This window comes from Schistocerca nitens, chromosome 3 (genome assembly GCF_023898315.1).
Source record: "Schistocerca nitens isolate TAMUIC-IGC-003100 chromosome 3, iqSchNite1.1, whole genome shotgun sequence".
Lineage (NCBI taxonomy): Eukaryota > Metazoa > Arthropoda > Insecta > Orthoptera > Acrididae > Schistocerca > Schistocerca nitens.
Genome location: NC_064616.1, coordinates 84356590 through 84378999, shown reverse-complemented (window position 1 = coordinate 84378999; position 22410 = coordinate 84356590). Strand labels below are relative to the sequence as shown.

At 40.5% G+C, this 22410-nt stretch overlaps 1 protein-coding gene across 1 annotated transcript in view; it reads right to left on the bottom strand.

The window, feature by feature from the left end:
* The window catches only part of LOC126248050 (PIN2/TERF1-interacting telomerase inhibitor 1), a 99974-nt gene extending 97430 nt beyond the window's left edge, over nucleotides 1-2544 (bottom strand). The window contains exon 1 of the mRNA XM_049948684.1: nucleotides 2343-2544. Coding sequence (XP_049804641.1) covers nucleotides 2343-2415 — 73 coding nt within the window. The 5' untranslated portion in view covers nucleotides 2416-2544. The remainder of the gene's footprint in view (nucleotides 1-2342) is intronic.
* Between the last annotated feature and the right edge of the window lie 19866 nt (nucleotides 2545-22410).

Here is a 22410-nt window from a genome sequence, read left to right as displayed (position 1 = left end):
ATTTATGATAATTTGATGCTAAACTCGCGAAAAAAGACATTGTTCACCGTTTTCTAACTAGGTTTTTTCACACAAAATTTGGATGTTGTTAGTGATTAACAGGGTCAAGTAAGTCTTACCATGGAATATTGCTACCATCACCAATGAAACACTTGGGTGATCAAGGATTACCATAAACTATTTTACGTGTATATTCTGGGGAACCGCAGCTGTTGAACGGTATGATGTAAGGAAGAACTCAGCTGACAGCTGGTAAAATTGTTGTTTATTAAAACACAGCCGGTTCCACGGCTTAAAGCCACATCATCAGGTGTAACAACATTAAAAGATCATAGGCATACCCATCGCCTATAGTAAAAATTTACTACACAGGGAATATCGTCAATTCGCACACCATAGTTTGCCAATATTCTCTAAATAGTAAATTTTGACTAGTGGTGATTGGTACGCCTATGGTCTCTTAATGTTGTTACACCTGATGATGTGGCTTTAAGCCGCGAAATCAGCCGTGTTTTAATAAACAACAATTTTACCAGCTGTCAACGGAGTTCTTCCTAAAATCATGAAGAATAACTGTTGGTTTTCGTTTTCTTTTATTTAGAGATACTCTGTGGCATTTCACAAGAGGGTCACAACCCATACCAAGTGGTCCAAGAAAAAAATAATTGGTTGCTTGACCATCTCAGAAAAATTTTATATTTGCTGGGTGAATTTCCCAATGTTAAGCAGTCACAAAAATATTTTTTTTTAAAATATTGTTTATTATTTTGAAATGGGGGCCATATTAGTTCCAGGCCACATGCGTTTTTTCGTATTTACAAGCATCTACATTTTTTACAATTATTCAGAAGTGGATTGTCCTAAGCCTTTCAGATAAAATGCATTTACTTCAACACACTCTGGGCTACAAATTAACATCACTATCACTTAGCTGAATGTATTCTTTAATATATTTGTAATAGTTCAAAGTTATCAGCCACAAATTTAAAAAACTCAATTTTTGAACAGTAGTTCTCCAAAGAAAGATTAATTTGGCAGCTTTAATATTTTTTCTGCTATTACATTGTATAGTATAGTTACTTTTTATACAGTATCAATGCTGAGCAGCGTACACTTAAAAAATAAACTATTTTTAAAAATAGATTTTTTTAATTTTTCCGTTTTGTGGGCTGCAATATCTTTATTGGGGGACCAGAGAAAAATCTGAAAATTTCACAGTTAATAGACCTTTATGATATCAAACTTCAGTATAAATTTCAACTCTGAGATTAAATTGGAAGTTATGGAGAAAAAATTACAAACACGAGTCAAAAATACATTTTTAACATCTGCAATATCTGGTAGGCTAATCACAAAGTATACCAACTACATAAAGTAACACACCACATTACACTAGCTAATGATTATTTGTCGAAACAATTCTGTGTTAATTGTTTCAGCAGGCTAACAATTGCATCTGCAAGCCTATACAAGTCTGATTGTTGTCTTCCCCCTGACACCAACAATTGTCTACTCACACTTATTTAGCTAGAAGTTCTTGAATTGTGCAGTTGAAAAATGGTGTCTCAGTGTTATGTTAGTGTTATTATTAATGCAGCATGTCATAAAAGTGAGTGTGTATGGAGTGAATCCTAAAGACATTACTTTAATCGAAGATTGCAGTGAAGAAGAAAAAGTGTTGTTTTACTTATCAGTTTACTGCTGAATTCTTGGAGTCGAGCAAAAGTTAGTGATGAATTTAATGTATCAGAAAGTCTTGTTAAGTTAACAAGGCAATTAATAAAAGAACAGGGAATTTTACCAGCATTACAACTCGGTATGTGTTGACCCACGAGAAAAAGCATCTGCATCCCATTTTCCCAAATAAGTTTCCAAACTACGCAATGCATTAACACTATTATGATTTTTTTTATGTTTCGTGTGTGTGAATAATTTCCAGTTTATGAGAAAGATTTAGTCAGTACTTTGCATTTCGGCAAGGTGACGTGAAAGAAATTTGCTTGCACATCTGAATTCAACCTCGCAAAATTAAATAAATCAATCCACTTAGAAACGAAACAGTTTCAGTTCGTTTACCAGCGTAATTATTGTGCAATGTATAGATTAAAAATATAACTTACAGTTATCTCATGTACATCAAACATTTATTAGATATGTATAAGGAAATACGTGTCGTTCATGGTCCTAAATATGCCAATGCTTAGATGTGTTACCCCAACCCTCACTAACATCTAATATTAATGTGAACAAGCTAGATGTGCCTCTTCGAAAGTACGAGCCAAAGTTAAACTCTATGATCACTCATACAGTAACCATACAGTCACTCAACTCCATTAACTCACCGTTACTCCAGTCTTTGCCATTAGGGTTGAGACACCACTTCTTTTTCGTACGCCTCTCCGCAAGCATAGACATTATTAGGGTGTTTTAAAAGTCAAAAACTAATATTTACAAGATATCTCTTTAAACCCTTACGTTCACAACATCCACACGCCACCACCAACACGAAATTGAAAAAACAAACTGTTTATCGACGTACAAAGTTCATAGCATTCAAGACAAACCAGCGCTTCTGCATGCATACCCACTCTCGCTCATGCCGTGTCAGTTGGCTGTGGAAACACACTACTGGCACACGACAGTCAGGAAATTTAAAAGCTGTTTAACCTCAGTGGCCTTTTGTCGTTGTCCTCACAACCGCACAATAGTGTCAGCAACTGTCCTTGCAGGCAGTAATGTGCTCATTCTGCTTTCGTTCGATTGATAGTGCAGCTCTTGAATAGCTTGTTTTTGTACGTCATGACCAAAATATGAGATATGTCTTCATCTACGTAAATAAATACTTCGTAGAACAAAAAAATTTCTTAAATCTACTGGCAGGAATCTCATTATAACCTTCAGCTATTTCCATTAACCACCGTATGGTATAAAAATTATTCAGTATCATTTCCAGTAACGCAATGTTTCCAAAAGTATGTACAGGGTGTTTCAAAAATGACCGGTATATTTGAAACGGCAATAAAAACTAAACGAGCAGCGATAGAAATACACCGTTTGTTGCAATATGCTTGGGACAACAGTACATTTTCAGGCAGACAAACTTTCGAAATTACAGTAGTTACAATTTTCAACAACAGATGGCGCTGCGGTTTGGGAAACTCTATAATACGATATTTTCCACATATCCACCATGCGTAGCAATAATATGGCGTAGTCTCTGAATGAAATTACCCGAAACCTTTGACAACGTGTCTGGCGGAATGGCTTCACATGCAGATGAGATGTACTGCTTCAGCTGTTCAATTGTTTCTGGATTCTGGCGGTACACCTGGTCTTTCAAGTGTCCCCACAGAAAGAAGTCACAGGGGTTCATGTCTTGCGAATAGGGAGGCCAATCCACGCCGCCTCCTGTATGTTTCGGATAGCCCAAAGCAATCACACGATCATCGAAATATTCATTCAGGAAATTAAAGACGTCGGCCGTGCGATGTGGCCGGGCACCATCTTGCATAAACCACGAGGTGTTCGCAGTGTCTTCTAAGGCAGTTTGTACCGCCACAAATTCACGAAGAATGTCCAGATAGCGTGATGCAGTAATCGTTTCGGATCTGAAAAATGGGCCAATGATTCCTTTGGAAGAAATGGCGGCCCAGACCAGTACTTTTTGAGGATGCAGGGACGATGGGACTGCAACATGGGGCTTTTCGGTTCCCCATATGCGCCAGTTCTGTTTATTGACGAAGCCGTCCAGGTAAAAATAAGCTTCGTCAGTAAACCAAATGCTGCCCACATGCATATCGCCGTCATCAATCGTGTGCACTATATCGTTAGCGAATGTCTCTCGTGCAGCAATGGTAGCAGCGCTGAGGGGTTGCCGCGTTTGAATTTTGTATGGATAGAGGTGTAAACTCTGGCGCATGAGACGATACGTGGACGTTGGCGTCATTTGGACCACAGCTGCAACACGGCGAACGGAAACCCGAGGCCACTGTTGGATCACCTGCTGCACTAGCTGCGCGTTGCCCTGTGTGGTTGCCGTACGCGGTCGCCCTACCTTTCCAGCACGTTCATCCGTGACGTTCCCAGTCCGTTGAAATTTTTCAAACAGATCCTTTATTGTATCGCTTTTCGGTCCTTTGGTTACATTAAACCTCCGTTGAAAACTTCGTCTTGTTGCAACAACACTGTGTTCTAGGCGGTGGAATTCCAACACCAGAAAAATCCTCTGTTCTAAGGAATAAACCATGTTGTCTACAGCACACTTGCACGTTGTGAACAGCACATGCTTACAGCAGAAAGACGACGTACAGAATGGCGCACTCACAGACTGCGTTGTCTTCTATATCTTTCACATCACTTGCAGCGCCATCTGTTGTTGAAAATTGTAACTACTGTAATTTCGAAAGTTTGTCCGCCTGAAAATGTACTGTTGTCCCAAGCATATTGCAACACACGGTGTATTTCTATCGCTGCTCGTTTAGTTTTTATTGCCGTTTCAAATATACCGGTCATTTTTTAAACACCCTGTATATGGTAACTTAGAGTATGGACTTGTCGAGGTACACACTACTGCCGAAATGGATTTTTACCGTATTCTGATTTCAGAATAATGATAGAAATCTTTTGCTGTGGTCACTGACCGTAAACAGAATATTTATATGCACCTTCGGAGAGCTGTAAAAAAAAAAAAAAAAAAAAAAAAAAAAAAAAAAAAAAAAAAAAAAAAAGGTTCCTTTACTGTGACCTTCTGGAGCAGCATTTTTGAAATTTAGACTTCCTAAAATGATATTTTAACGCTTTCTATGCAATTTAAAAGTGCTAATACATCAACTGTACTGGTAAAAAATAAAGTTCTATCGTACCACATCTCAAAATCTGTGGTTCTAAGTTTTCTTTGTCAAAGGTACTGGTACAGAATGTATTCTTGACCTAAGATAAAACCCCATTAAAATACAACGTTATTTTCATTTGTGGAATCACTGAACGATGAGAGGATCTACACTATGGTTACAGAATTAAGTACGGGGATAGTTATATTTACACTACCAGTGACCTCTCATACACATGACTAGTTAAAAGAATAAAACAAAGCTGAAACTGTTATTTTAAGAGCCTTACTGTCACATGTGCCTTCGGAGTATTGTAGATATCAACTTTCATTTTACATAAAACTTATAAGTTGTGCATTCAGGAACGCTGTAAGAATAGTGTAGTGATGATAGAGGGTGTCTCCAGTAGACAATAGCCAGATATCTTACTGTTTCTTGTAACTTAACGTGAGCTGGGATGGCATCTAGCACATGTATATCTGACTTAGAGGTAGAAATACGACTCAAAATTAATTAAAAATTAGTTTTACCCGTTAGAAAGTTTTAGAATGACAGTTCATCTTCTGGCAATAACTCATTTACCAGCGAATTTAACGGTTCAAACGAGTTCTACAAGAAATACATTTTCGTGTCCAGCATTCTAGGGTCAGTTTTCAGTATGTTAAACTCTTGGTAAAATATGCACAACCACATTAAGAACGAATGACACCATCTTAAAATTATGTCAGTAACAATTTCGACCATATGTGCAGAAATACCAACTGACGTTTGAAGGTGGGTGAGTTCGCCTGCTCACCATCATTGGTCAAAGGGCAAAGTATGATTATGCCAACAGGACTTATGTTTGCTGCTTTGAAACTTGCGCTTCCATCTCTCCTCCATTAAATTTTCCGACTAAAGCAGTCACCTTACTTGTGAAAACACTCTACTGCCAATATGAATGGCCAGCTGTTAAGATAGCCAGCAAAGTTAAAACATTTCTGCTATCATAATGCTTCCCCCAATATTGCCCAAGATCTTCCACTGCTGAAGATAAATGTTACCCACTGGAATATAGCCTGTTCTGTTTATACCTGCATATTACTTGGTTAGTTTGCTCGTTCATTTCCCTTTTAAAAAAGCGCTATGGCAAGAAAGTATGTTTTTCCCAAAAGTATTTGTTTACAAAAGGGTATAAGGGGAGACTTAGCCTACGGAATAAGATAAACGAGATTACAGGAATAGAAATAAAAAAACAGAATGTGTTACAATAAACGAAAGACGGTTTTAATTTAATGTAACTAATAGTAACCTAAATGTTTCAGAAATGAATCTTAATTTTTTGTAAAATCTTTATCTGCCAAGCTCTCAGGTAGGATAATGAATGTTGAGTTTTTGTAAAGTCTTTATTAGTCAAGATCACATATAGGGAAATAGAGCCTCATGTTATATAAATTTTCACTGTTGTTGAGACACCTTGTGTTGGCCATTTTTATTTTAGATTTCAGCTGATAGCTACATCATGGTAACTGCCACTATCTATTTCTGTTTATCACTTTTATATCGGTGATGTCATTACGATGTATGTTGACAACAATCACATATATTGATCATTTTCATATTTTGTATAATTTTAGCAAATCCATGCTAACGTGATTTCTTTCATCTACAGGGTGTCCAGAGATTAAGTATCCATTTTGTAGAAATATATGCTTTATGATCATTGCAGGTACATTTAACATATTTTGTGTGTACTTTCTGTTGCCTGATATGCACTAAACTCATGCTGGTAATTACAAATGTATTTCGTTGTTTACAGCATGAATGTGCATGTTTTTTACTGTAAAATAGATGGTGGCTACTGCGACGTGGAGGCTACAGATGTCGTCATATGATGACATCAGATGAGATTTCACTGCAAATTCTATCACGATGGTCCCACTGATAAAACAATCCATACATTGGTAAACATGTTCAGGTGCATTGGATCGCTGGCAGTGGAGACTGTTGTTGCGGTCTTCAGTGCAAAGACTGGTTTGATGCAGCTCTCCATGCTACTCTGTCCTGTGCAAGCCTCTTCATCTCCAAGTAACTACTGCGACCTACATCCTTCTGAATCTGCTTGCTGTATTCATCTCTTGGTCTCCATCTACGATTTTTACCCTCCACACTTCCCTCCAGTATTAAATTGGTGATCCCTTGATGCCTCAGAACATATCCTACCAACCGATCCCTTCTTACCAAGTTGTGCCACAAATTCCTCTTCTTTGCAATTCTATTTAGTACCTCCCCATTAGTTATGTGATCTACCCATCTAATCTTCAGCATTCTTCTGTAGCACCAAATTTCGATAGCTTCTATTCTCTCCTTGTCTAAACTGTTTATCGTCCATGTTTCACTTCCATACACAGTTACACTCCATACAAATACTTTCAGAAACGACTTCCTGACATTTAAATCTATACTCGATGTTCACAAATTTCTCTTCTTCAGAAACGCTTTTCTTGCCATTGCCGATCTACATTTTATATCCTCTCTACTTTGACTGTCATCAGTTATTTTTCTCCCCAAATAGCAAAACTCCTTTACTACTTTAAGTGTCTCATTTCCTAATCTAATTCCCTCAGCATCACCTGATTTAGTTCGACTACATTCCATTATCCTTGTTTTGCTTTTGTTGATGTTCATCTTATATCCTCCTTTCAAGACACTGTCCATTCTGTTCAACTGCTCCTCCAGGTCCTTTGCTGTCTCTGACAGAATTACAATGTCATCGGCAAACTAGAGAGATTCGAGTGCGCATGGATGCTTTCCGGCAGTCGTTCTTCCCGCTAAACATATTCGACTGGAACAGGAAAGGGAGTTAATGACAGTGGCACGTAAAGTGCCCTCCGCCACACGACATTGGGTGACTTGCGGAGTATAAATGTAGATGTAGAATGTAGGTGTGGATTCAGACTCTGCAGTTAACTGTTTAATGAGCTCCTCTTCTTCTTCCACGTCGGGTGTTTCGATGACTGAGTTGTGCTTCCGCCATCTCATGCGTATGTCAGTGCGCCTGGCTTGCTAGTATGCCCCTATTGGCACATCATGTAGGAATGCTGTCCGGCGCGTAGCACGCTGAGAGAGGGTGGGCATGTCCATCGGTTGTTAGCTCACCACTCAGGTACACTGTTTCGGCGAAGAGCAGCAAACACCCGATCTGCGGGCACCAAAGAGTATCAGAGAAGGGGAGGGGGAGCTAATGTGGCTCCACCCTTCTGCGTGTGCTTGGCATGCTGTCAAGTTCCGCCGGCTTCAGCGCCCTTGGAACGTCTGCTGGGAACAGCTCATCAACAGTCTCCGACCGAGCCACCAGCTTGTGAAATTTGTTTATCTGCACTCAGAAAAATACCTCATGATAACTTTACATAGCTCATGATATACAAATAGATATAAAAGAAAAAAGGATCCTACCATTACATAAAGGTTTCCATGAATAAGGTCCCCAAAATAACTATATGAGGTAGGCTCTCATTTTCAGGAGAAAATAGTGTGAATACATATAAACATTTACATGAACAAACTGCACCTAGGCGACTTTATAAAATGGGCTCTTAAAGTGATTCTTCAAAAAGAAAAATGACAATTATGGACACTTTCATTTTATGTTGGCCAAAATGGCTGTGTAAGTATGGTACTTGGAATAAAAAATTCAGAAGTAAAATCATTGAATAATGAACTTAAAGTTAATAATAAAATATCAGTAATATCGGCTTTTTAAACTTTTACCAGACGATGCGCAAGAATAGGTCAATCGACGACTCCATCAATCAAGTGCTTCGAATTATTAATGATACTGACAGAAAATATGAAGTAGTAATACTGATAGATATATAAGGAGCATTTGACAACATGTGGTGGCCTGAATTATTCTTACGGCTAAGAGAGTTGCAGGTCCCGGGCACCCTATACCACAACTTGAAAGACTACTGCCGAGATAGGGTCGCCCAATGGAAAGAAGCAACAGAAAGGTAGTCAAGAATATAACAAAAGGATGTCCACAATGATCTATCCGAGGGCCCCTATTTTGGGATATTACAACTGAGCCACTTCTCTGTCTCACGCAAGAAAGCGTCAACACAGAAGGGATCGTAGGCTATGCTGACGATCTATTAGTTTTAGTGATAGCTACCTCGGAGTCCAGCTAGACGAAAAACTATCATTTATGCAGCATATAAAGCTGACAACAGACAAGGCAGTAGCTATTCTACACGAACTCGCCAGAATAAATACGGTAGAGTATGGGATGCCACTAAAAATGATTAAGACATATTACTATGCAATATACAAGTCGATAGTGAGTTTTGCCTCTAGCACACGGGCACACAGATTACGCCTATCGACATATGTGACAGCCGCCAGAAGTGGTCAGAGGAATGTACTCCTGCGGCTATCGGGCGCCTTCGTAACAACATTTACTGAAGCCCTATGCGTAGTGCTCGGCACGTATCCTATAGATATAACAATTAAATATAGAGAGGTAGCGTATTGGCTGAGATGGGGAGAGCATCACAAAGTTCTGGAGATAACTCGTGAGGATATCCCGACTAGACACGACTTAAAGCGACAGAGATTAATGGAGTGGCAAAGGCAGTGGGGCACCGGTGAAAAGGGCAGGCACGTATATGAGTTCTTTCCTAATATTGAAGAGCGCCTAAAAATGAGACATGCTGACCCAGGTTCAGGCACGATGCATTTCCTTACAGGTCACGGACCGTACCCAACATACTTTAACTGTATACATCAGGACAGAGCCGCCAATTCCACATGTGGAAACCTGGGCACACCAGAGAATGTTGTTCTCCACTGCAACAGACCTGAACCGAGTGAGGAAGTACAACTGCTACAAGACAATCTGAAGCGAGCACTGCGGGATCCTGATCAATGGAAGTTAATCAGTGACACAGCAGACAGAGTCTCGAGGAGTACAGGAGAGGGAGGCAACGCCAAGCTGCACAGCAACGACAGGGACGACAGCATCGGCGAGGAAACAGAGGAAGAGGGCACGACGAGAGCTACCACGATGTGTCAAACCGGCAGTTGTAAAATTGTAATGTTCTGACGGTATACATAGTTATTACAGCTATAATGTACTAATTGTAAGTTTTATGAACTGACTAATTGTAAGTTTTATAAATTGACCCAGTAATAATATGTTAAGCTCTAAAGTTGCGTATGAAAATTTTAAACTCCTGACTGAATAACACTGGCAGTGTCAATGTCAATGTTTATGTCAATGTCAAGTTTTATGCTATCACGTCCTTAATAGGTAAGGTTTTAATGCATATAATGCAAGTAACAACTGAACAACCACATACATATGATATCTGTTAATGTTAAGTATCGTACATTGGTGAGGTTTCAATAGTCATAATCGAAGTAACAAATCAATATGAGCACGAAATAAGTCTGTGTAAGGGTGTACGGGTTGCACGCAGCCGCACGGTACGTAACACGCGCTCGTCGGCAGACCTGCTGGACAGTACGAGTGCGTCCGGCCGCGGGAGTACGCGACTGGCCGCCGTTTTAACTAGCGCAGCCTTGGGCGCCAATATGTCTCTTTTCTTAGCTCACCGTGGAGCCTTTCGATACGACCGTAATTAGGATGTCAGACACAGTGATGAAGGGTGCGCGTAGCGTGCGTGTTTTATAATCAGCCTTTGTTAATAAAACTGTTTAAACTTACTTGTCGGTGTTCGCGTATTGCCGTACCTTAAGGACCCACCGCTTAAAAATCCTGACAAATATTTCATCTAATTATCATCCGAGGCAACAACAAAAACAACCGCCTTATAGAAGTGGTGTCAGCTTGGGGATAATTACGGAAAATCTACGGTCCTGAAGAGGTGCAGCACTACGTGAACTTCGAGCAGCAGCAGCAGCAGCACGAACGTCTTCCGACTACGCAGGGACATCCGACGCTAGAATTCAGTTTGGTTTAGTGCAGTTTGGCTAGAATACGAAAGGCAGTGCTGGATTTTTGTTTTACATTTGAGTGGCTCATTGGCGTCAATTTAGACGAAATGTCGCAATCCAGTCAGAGTAACATTGTTGATCTACAAACTGTTATTAATGAACTGCAAGAAGAGATTCGCCAGTTAAAACCAGAAAGAAGCGAGCGTAAAATTCCGAAAGACTTGTCAAATGATAGTTCGTGCAGTACAGGTACAACTACAATAAAGAATATTTCATTATTGCCAGCAGTACCAGTGTTTAGCAGGAAACCCGAAGACGATGTGAAAGTGTTTTTTCGTAAACTTGAAGGTGCCGCCCTTTTAGGATCGTGGACAGATTCCGATAAGCTAGTGGTTGCCAAATTAAGAATTCAGGGAGCAGTATAAGATTTCATTAGCGCGGAGTCCACTTTCGTGAAAACAGAAGATTACAATGAGTTTAGAACGAATGTTGTTCAGAGATTTAAAAGTAAAAACGCGATCAGATTTTACAGAGAGCAGCTTTACAGTTTGCGAATGCGACAATACGAATCTATCGAGCAGTTTGCCGACAGAATTTGAAACATCAACGTTCAAATGTTCGAGTTAGTAGAAGATGAAAATGAAAATCGCATTCAGTTGTTCGAAGCCGACCAAAGAGTCTTGGACACATTCATTCGTGGATTGAACGGAGAGGAAGTGAGCAAAGCAGTTCGACTGGCATGATGTAAAACGTTTCAGGAAGCAGTAGAATCAGCTGTTGGTTTCGTTGAAGCACTAAGACGCCCGAATGACACGCAGAAACAAGAACGCAGAGTTTTCAACACAACAGTACAATTCTACAGATACAATAAGCTGGGTCACAAGAGTAAGGATTGTAAAGAGAAGCGAATCTGCTATCATTGCGGGATGCAGGGTCATGTTCGAGAGATTGTCGTAACAAGAGGAAAAGTAATGCGAACAACAGACAATTTGGCAGATCTTTAAACGAGTACGGCGACGTACGGGCCACCACACCGTCCGCCCCTTGCCAGTTAGTTCCAGCCCCTTGCCTGTTAGTTCCAGCGAAAATCAGACGGAAAATGACTTCGTGACAGGTGCTGTATATCTTGGGAGAAACATCAAACTACTTATTGATACAGGAGTACAGACCTCATTACTGTGGTGTGGCGTAGATTGAAACCGGCGCTATTAAAAGTGCGAGGCTTAAACGGAGGAAAGCTACGTAACTATGGAGAAGATGACGTACAAGGCCAAGATGAAGGTGTAAATAAAGATAAATACACAGGAAGGGTGCAAGTGGTTTCAAATAACGAAACGCGTTATGACGGTGAACTTGGATTTGAGTTCTTGTCCGCTAACGAGTCAGAGATATTTGTCGCAGAAAGAAGATCAGACTAGGCCGTAGCAACTATAACCTAGGAAATCGTTCTTCAGATCGTACTCAAAGGAGCAGCAATGCTGACGTCGTGGGAATGGACCGCATCAGTTCAAACCGTCCGAGTCGATGTTCAAATTGATAAGCCTCAGCAAATTCCCAAGGGAGCAGGAAAGACAATCTACGTTAAAGTTAAGTCACTCCGATGCAAGGAAGAAACTTTGTTATTAATTGAGCGATCCGACAAAAGTGAGTTACTGGATATAATGCATTGTTATGTTGCTAGAAGTGTAGGTATCGCTACAATCGTGAGACAGAATGTCGCAAAAGTCCCGGTTACAATAACGAATATGAGCAATTAGGATGTTGTTTTGCCACGAGGCACGAAAGTTGCTGAAGTGTCGAGCGTAAGTAAAAGTGACACAATACAGATTCCAGGTGAAGTAACAAATGCTGCAGTTATAAACACAAAGTTTTGTAGCAGTACCGCAAAATTGCAACGAGGAGACGAAGTTAATAATGAACTGAAGCGCAAGATTTGGAAGAAGATAGAACATTTGACAGCTGATGAACAGAAGATTTTAGCACCTATTTTGTTGGAGTATGCAGATGTATTCCGAGAACGTGCAAATTTACCTGTCACTCATTTAGTTCGACATCGTATTCATACAGGGAATGCTGCCCCAATCACACAGAAACCTTACCGAATACCATTCAGTCAAAGAGAGTTGGTAGAAGACACGGTTGAAGAACAATTAGAAGCCGGAATTATAAAACCAAGAGATCCTTCAGACCCACCGTGGTGTTCGCCTGTTGTAACTGTAAAGAAGAAATCAATTTCTGGAGAACCACAATTCCGTTTTTGTGTTGATTACCAATCTTTGCATGCTGTGACCACACTCGACATTTACCCTTTACCAAATTTAGTGGAAACCTTGGACTACTTGGGCAGATGTCGAATTTTTTCAGTATGTGATTTAACAAGTGGTTATCACCAGTTAACAGTGCATCCAGATGATCAAGAAAAAACCTCATTTGTAACAGCAACAGGAGTATACAAGTATCTTCGTATGCCGTTTGGACTTCGTAATGCTCCAGCTATGTTTCAACGCCTGATGGATTCGGTTTTACGAGGGCTCATCCCAACACAAGTTCTTGTTTACCTTGTTGATGTAATAATTTCTGGTGAAAACATGAAGCAGTATATTCAGAGACTACAAGCTGTTTTTGAGCGTATAAGAAGCGCAAACCTGTCTTTATCAATAGATAAATGTCATATTGCACAAAGTAAAGTTAACTATCTTGGTCATGTTATAACCAGTGAAGGTGTTCGACCTGATCCAAAATTAATTGAATATGTAAAGAATTTTCCTGAACCACAGAATCTGAAAGAACTACAATCATTCTTGAGATTGTGAAATTTCTACAGACGATTTATAGCCGGTTATGCGAATATAGCACGTCCAATGACACAGCTACTGAAGAAAGGAGTCACATTTAATTGGTCAACAGAGTGCAAAAAGGCAATGGAAGAACTTAAAACTGCTCTAACCACAGCCCCAGTGTTAGCCTATCCGGATTTCAGTAAACCTTTTAATCTTTCAACAGATGCATCCAATTTTGCCATAGATGCAATCTTGTCTCAAGAAGTTGATGCTCATGAATATCCAATTAAACAAAGCAGAATGTAATTATACTACTACTGAGAAGGAGCTTTGTGCTTTGGTTTTCGGTATAACACATAACAGATGTCTCTTAACAGGAAGAGAATTTACAGTTATTACAGATCATGCCGCACTCAAACAGTTATTGAGCTTAAAGGATCCAAGTTCCAGATTAATAAGATGGACATTAATACTGAGTGAGTACCAATTTAAGGTTATTTACCGACCTGGTAAACAACATGTGAATTCTGATGCAATGAGTCGAAATGTTAGTGTTTGTGTTACAATAAGTCGAGAAGAAGAGTTAAAGGCGACTCAAGAAGAAGATCTACAACGCAAATTATGGAAAAATGATCAACTTTTTGTCGAAATAGATGGATTAGTGTACAAAATCACTAGTAAAGGAAACCGCCTAGTTATTCCAGAAAGCATGAAAGGACAAATCATGAAAGAACAACACGATTCTTTATTATCAGGACATTGCGCTATAAAAGCAACGAACATTAAAATAGCTCAAATGTTTTGTTGGCAGAGCCGCAAAGTTGACGTTTTCGAGTTTGTTTCACAATGTGATTCCTGTAACAGACGGATTAATGCAGGAAAAAGTGGAGCACCATTGCAAGAACTGCCAGAGCCAAGTGAACCATTTGAACGAGTAGGACTATATGTCGTAGGTCCGTCGCCTAAGACTAAAGATGGAAACAAATATATATTGACAATGTTAGATCATTTCTCTAGATAACTTCTCATGATACCAATACTTGATCAGAGCGCTGAGACTATAGCTAAAGTTTTTGTAAAAGAATGGATTCTTAAGTTTGGATCACAATTAAGTATAATTAGTGATCAAGGACGAATTTTATGAGTGAATTACTTAAACAGACTTGTAAGCTCATGCAAATAACTGAGTTAAGGACTACACCAGCACAACCTGAAGGAAATGGAAGATCGAGCGAGTCCACAGAACAATTATTAAAATGGTTAGGCATTATGTGAGCAGCAAACACGACAATTGGGATGTCTGTTTACCGTACATGGTAAGTGTTACAATGCCAAAATATACAGTTCAACTGGCCTAAGTCCATATGAGATCGCCTGCAGAAGAAGAATGCATTCACCCTTGGACTTTGCACGATCGACTGCCGGAATCAGCAATGAACACGTAAGGGATCTAGCACGCAAGCTAAAGGAAGTATGGAGGGGAGTGAAACAGCGAAATCATCAATACTTTCTTCAGAAAGAAAGACACCACGACCGCCAAGCAGCAGTGCCAGAGTATCGAGTTGGAGATCTAGTGTACCTGAGCAACGTGGTGTTAAAAATCAAGTCAAAAAGCTTAAGAAATTTTGGAAAGGACCATATCCAATCTTGGAGGTGTTGTCACCAGTCACTCTTAAGCTCCATCTGCCCTTTCGTTCGATTGTCGTTCATGTCAGTCGTGTAAAGCCATTTCTGGGTAGATTTCCTGTAGTATCGCAAGACAACGAGGACCGACCGAGAGGCACAAACTAAAACTTTTATTCCACAAGAAACTCATTTAGTTCATTGTTAACTCTAGTATTTAGAACTAATTAACCATGTTCATTTTTATTCTAATGTTTACTATGATAGCGTATTCTACTAATGCTGTAATAGTAGTACCACAGAGTACAGGTGTTTTGTTTGAACCACGATCAGACATGGTAGTTTCAACAAGAAATGTAAAATTTGTCCTCAAGTACAATCTGAGTGAAATCCAGCAGCAGTTCAATTCTGTAAAGGAGCAAATTGATCTAATTCGTTCTGTTAAGGGTAATGATACAATTTTGGAAATCGGTACATCTTGGTATAATAACTGGGTCACAGCCAAAATGCAGGTAGAGTCTACATTTTCTAATTACAAACAAGAGATTTACTGTTTTTTAAAGCTTTTGCCACACAGAACTTTAATTAGGAGTAAACATGCCTGGTCTGATATTGCAGGGAGTAACCTTCGTACGTCGAGTACACACTCAAGCCGTACTTCCCTAATTGCAACTGTCACAAACGAGCTAACTGCTGGGATTCTCGTGCTGGAGACTTCCTGCAACAAGTCCTCTGTGATATCATCCTTCCGCACAAACAATACACATTCGTTTGCCCTTGCCAAGGTCTGTTCCAGTGCCTCGTCCTCCGCATCTGCTAACTGTCATTGTTCAGTCCATCCATTAGGGCCTGCCTGATTGTGCCTGGAATTTGCTGACCTGACTTCAACTCCGGGTGGGGGACTTGATCCAACATTGTTCTCACGCCTTTCTCCCTGACATCGATTGCCGTTCCCATAATGGTTTTTCTCCTCTCGATTCTGGTTGTTCCCATTATCATCGTAGTGATTCCCATAGTCACTATCATCATTATGCCATTTCTGGTAGGATATGATAGGCACTATCATAATAGTTGTTCTGACTACGTGCACGGGTATAATCCCATCGCCTGTTTCGACTACGTGCGCGATTACTATCATGCTGTCTGTTTCCGTAGGAGTCCTGCACATTATATTGTGCGCGCTCGCCTCCATCATATTGCAGATCCTGCAGCAAATTCCTAAGCTCCTCTACGTCATCTTTACACCTTCCTGTGAGGATAGTGTGTCGCAGGTTCATAGGGAGCTCCGGTACGCAAATACGGATCAGCTCCACGAGCCTGAAAGGATCATATAGAAACTGATTTTGGTGCAACATATACTCGAACAGCTGAACAGGACTTGAGAAACTGGACTGATTAAGGTTCAGAATCAGGATAAGTCCATGCTTAACGCGATCCTGGGCCGCCTCAGACCAGTAAGCTGATAGAAAGATCCTCTGTAATTCCCTGACTGCACTGCATTGCCGCACTGCCGCAATCATGTGTACAGCTGGCTCGCCCTCTAGGAAGCCGCACATGTAATCAATCTTGTGTCCACTCGGCCAGGTAGGGGGTAGGGAAAATTCAAATTGTTGCAACCAACCACGAGGTGGATGCCTCTTGGCGAATTTCTGAATGCCTCAAACTTTCTCACCGAGAGGAAGTATTTGAAATCAAACTCCTGTGTTTCCTCTCATGGAGATCGTTTGTGAGGGTTCCTGTGTTGCGTCCACCTGTTCCCAGTAACACACTCTTCCCTATTGTCCTCAGATCCTGCATCGTGTCTAGAATCCCTGTTCAAACTATCTTGCCCGTATTTGCGTATGCGCTTACATGCTTCGGTGTCACACTTGAGGTGTACCTCTAAATGCTTTACACATTCACAAAGGTCGTGTGTAACTTCCTTATGCTGCCTATTTAACTCATACTGACCTCATTGCGATTTCATTAGAGATTGCACTTCTGACGTCTCGCCCACCCCAAACGGTTCAGCCTAGTCACTGCTCTCAGTGATAGACAAGTTTTCTATCCCCTGTACCATCTTTGCCATTTCGGCCTCCAGCACATGCATTCTCGCCCACCCGGACCTAAATGGCCTCCAATACCTGCGCCTCTACCCTTTCGACCCTTGTTGGCAGTTCCTTGTGCTGCTGGCTGCACGACTCACTTAGTGTTTGGAAATCCCCAAGATGCTGTTCTGCCTGCAGGCTAAGTTGCTCGTCGACTCATGCCTGCCCCGCTTCCAGTGCACTAAGTCGCCGATCGACTATTTCAATATGTTCTTTAAATTTGGGAACCATATCCTCTCTAATTTTCACCGCAAGACTATTAAACTGTTGTTCCATATCTTCGGATAACTTTTTCGCACGATTCTCATTCTGTTCGGCCAGATTTTTTGAATGACTTTGATTTCGATCAGATAACTTTTTTGCTAGGTTTCAATTTTCCTTAGTTAACATTGTTTTAGGTCTCTTGTAACATTCTGATTATCCTCGGATATTTTCTTTGTATCTGCGGATAACTGATGTAGAGTTCTCATTAGTTGTGCCATATCGAAGGGGATGCCAACTGTGGGGCTAATTGTGGTTTCAGCCACACTTTCACTACAGCATCGTAAATTTTTCTCGGCACTGTCTGACAAATCTGGAGATTCCATCTGCTCATTTCTGAAGTTTAAGAGTGCAGCGGCATTACTGAAGTCCAGCACTATAAATTGCTCGTTTTCTGGTGTAGTGCCAGAAGAATTTGGTGCTGCACTTTATCCCTGATTCATCATGTTAGTTAAATTATTACGCCTACTAATGCTCTTAGACCTGCTACGCATCTCCATAAACAATTCTACTTCCGCAGAAGGATTACTATAACACTAACAAACTCTATATCTTCAAAATTATTAGAAACTGTCTTACTCAAAATTTCATACACAACCTAGTACATCCAGTCACACACCGAACCCCCAAAAATACACAAAAATAAGACACAAAATATGAAACAAAGCAATGCAGATCACCAAACAATGCTGTGAATTGATCAAACATTTAATCTCTGAACAACATGGAAGTTGTTTGAGCAGTAGAGAACAAAAACTGTGCGGTTAGTACATCCTACCTACTGACTGCTTCTCATTACTGCCACTGGTTGTCACATCCTGGCAGGGTCGCCATATAAATGGGATCTACTGAAATGGTATGTGGGGCCTTTTAAACTTATTGGACTACCGAATCCTAATGCAGATAAGTGCTCTGATATTCTCTTTTATAGTAAATTATTTAGGGTCGCCACCCAATGAAGTTAGGAATAAATTAATTACAACTAATTAAAGAAATTATTAACTTGTTGCAAAGTAACCTTTAAAATGCCAGTACTCTCATCAAATGAACACTGAAATTAATTTACTCAAAAGTGTGACCATACTGAATGAAGGCATTTAGTTAAATTAAAACATAATTCTTTAGAATCTAATTAAAATTCAGAATTTTGGCCAGCAAGAATACTTTGCTTTGGTAATATCAGGTTGGATGTACTAAGATCGATTTTGGAAGGTGTGGCTGCGTTGATGGACACTCATGAAGTATAAACACAATTTATTTAACCAAAAACACAAGTTAAACACTATACAATAAACATATTGTAATAACGTTTGCCATTGCCTTAGTTAAGTTTAGCACTTTTTGACCACATGAAGGGGAAGGTATGTGAAAATTCTGGGAAGAGGACAGGATAAATGCATGTACTTACACAAGATCCATACTAAAGAACAAAGCTCAAGACACATTACACCTTCACCCAGGGCCGGTGCAAGGCACGTGCGAAACGTGCGGCTGCACGGGGCGACACTTTCCGAGGGGCGACAAATCTGCCGCCCCCCCTTTTTTTTTAGGACAAACTCAACATTCATGCCCAAGAGGGGATTCGAAACCAAACCTCGGAGGGAGCAGCTTCAGGAACTGTGGCATGGTGCCTCGACTACCTGCCGGTGGCCCCTGTTGAACAAGTGGAGGGAGTAGAACTAATTTCTTCCTCGCCACTGTTGCAGTACCGTCGTGTTTACGCCGGTGGAACAGAGAGGGGGAAGCAGTCTGATGTGCACACCAGTATTCTCATGAGTGGAGCGCTGCCAGAATGTTACACACTGTGCATTTACTCACAACTAATTTTGCAGAAGAAGAAATCTAATTTGGAAATTCGAATACAATGTTCGATACTGCGGTTGCATGTTAAGCCTGAAGCAATTTTGCTAAGCCCTTCAATAGCAGTTTCCGAGTGTTTTATTCTTCCCACATTATGGAAAAAAATTGGTTGAACATTATTACAGTCAAACATGTCCAACACCCACAATGGCTATGGCTAGAAGTATTCCGAATGGGTAAATACTCAGCGAGTAATTACAAGGGATAAAGACATTGCTAATAAGCCTGGCATAAGTTGGGTTTCGACGTATTTTTGAAAATTTTTGCTATCCGTTTCTGAGTGATAGTCGGACGTTTTGGTTTTTGAGCCATGAAACAACTGTCTCTGCCTGCATGAACAACAATTAAACTCTGACTGGAACTTTTGCCTGACACTACTACTCGCACACTATTACTCTGCCAACACTCATTTACTGTATAATGCGTGTGAATCCATGTTTCATCTTAGTAAACTACTGGTCGCTTTGATTCTGCTGAAAACCTGAAAAAGTATGGTCTTTTAGCAACAATGCCCTCTTGTCTGCACAAAACAAAACGCTAGTTTTGACAACTTCTAAAACGAAAATCCATAGACAGAACATTGCTTCTAAGGGTTTCCTTGCTAGCTTTGAAGCCCATTTCTGTTTAACAAAAGTGCGTATTTCTTTCTATTCTTTGTAATACCATAGAAATTGCTGCCTGATAATACATTTATCCATATCATTGGTCACATACTTATTGTGAGCTTCTTACTTCTTCTTCTTGGGCGCTAGTTTAACCATAGCCACGCTGTACCTCGTCACGTGACCTAGTTCCTGGCACTTCCGCGTCACCACTTCGCCTTTCAAGACAGTAGGTATTGTTATGTTCTCTACAACGAAAGCTACAGAATTCGTTTCGGTAGTTGGCCGAGGGAGTCAAGATTGGTCAGAAGCACTTTCATTGCGTTTCGTAAGAACAGAAGAATTGGTGTGTCCGAATTATATTGTAACAAATAAGCCCTCGGTCACAAATATTAAGTCAAAATTGACCTGGTTTCGACGCTACTATGAGCGTAACTGTACTAAAACATTAGGTATATAGTAAATTAATAAAATTAAAGTTTGTACTGACTCGAAAAGATGCAGTACTTACAAGTCACATATTAAAAAAGATCTAAGCCGGAACACTTGTCATGAACACTTGTCAGATGGCGAGCCGCTAAGGGCTGCTCGTACTGTGGACAAGGGTTGGTGTGTCCGAATTTCTTGTAACTTGGGATGTAATAGGTAAGTGTTTTTTATATAATATACAATAAGTGTTGCACATGCACATTACTTTCCTCCTTCAAGATTGCAGAATAGGAAACTTTATTTTTCTTATGATCTGTTACTTCAAAAATTGGCAAGTTGGCAAATAAGCACGCGTCGTCCCAATAGCTAGAATGAAAATAAAGTGAAGAAAAGTGAAGTGATACAGCGATGACTAATTTGTTACCCCTTATTCCATAATCAGACACGAAAGAAGTGACACCATGTCGAGTGTCAGTTCTTTGAAATGAACAACCGCAGCGCAGTGAGTTAATATATTTCGACTACGATTAGCAGCAGTCGATGCCCGGGTGTGTATTTATTGCATTATTATGTTACTCCATCTCCTTATTCTTCCTCTCTCCATTGTCTTCCGCCCGCTCTTTGACCGTTTCACCTGCGTCTGTAGTGAAATTCGGCCTGAAATTCAATTTCACGCGGCTCAATTCTTATGACTTCATCCCCTGAAAAAAAAAAAAAAAAGAAAAGAAAATGGTTCAAATGGCTCCGAGCCCTATGGGACTTAACATCTGAAGTCATCAGTCCCTTAGAACTTAGAACTACTTAAACCTAACTGACCTAAGGACATCACACACACCCATGCCCGAGGCAGGATTCGAGCTTGCGACTGTAGCGGTCGCGCGGTTCCAAAACTGAAGCGCCTAGAACCGCTCTGCCACTTCAGCCAGCTCATCTCCTGAACAGTGTATCCTACAGTAATATAATTTTCCGTTTACGTGCAATGGAATATCAGGAAATTGTCTGCGAAGTGTATTGCAAATAAAGTTAGTACACTGACATCAACAGTTAGTTTCACGTGATCGTTCTTTACAGGCTGGATCAAAGCATGTCCGACGGTAGAACAAGACTGTCTGTGAGTAAATATAGGAAAAGATGGGCGCTGAAGGAAGACGACGATAAGAAGCAAAAGGATGAACAACAACGATATTTCAAGCCAAAGAGAGAACGACCTAGCAGCGGCGAGGGTGGAAAAATAGATCCTGAAAGTACAGAAACTAGTGGAGCTACTGCAGCTACATCTTTATCTTCAGGACATGACCAGAAAGTTGAAGAACACAGTGTTGCGACCACCATAAACAGTAGCAATGCTGACGGTGGGCCATCCACAAACCTCGTCTGGACTCAAGACCTGCTTTGTGACGAAAGCTCCGAGTTAGAAACCTCAGGCAGAACTGAAATTAGGCGACCGGATTCGGAAAATACCGGAGGAACATCAGCCGACGTACTCACCACCGGAGAAGGGAGCCTAAACTGGAAGACACAATTGACTCAGATCCCGGAAGATGGTCGGAAATTATTACCGACTGCATTCGAACAACTTTGGTCATGCGAGGTCCTCCCGAGCGCATTAAGGAAGCTGAAGAATGTCCTAAAAACGTGGACAACCGGCGTTTCAGCCCTGTGAACTACAGATATTCTTTGAAGAATTTAGAAGATGCAGATAGACATTGGTTGGTGCACTCAAAGAGCAAGGATGCTGTGTTCTGCTTTTGTTACAAAGTTTTCTCGTCATCAACAGTAAAATTTGCAAAGAACGGTATAAGCGACTGGCGGCACCTTATTCCGTATCTCGAAAGTCACGGGAAGGCTACCGAGCATTTGAATTCACATAAAAAGTGGATCGTGTTTTCCGAGGGACTGGAAAAAATCACGAACTATCGACGCCCACCATTAAAGGGCTTCTGAATACTGAAAGCGAACATTGGAAAAATGTTCTTGAGCGCTTAATAGCAATAATTCATTT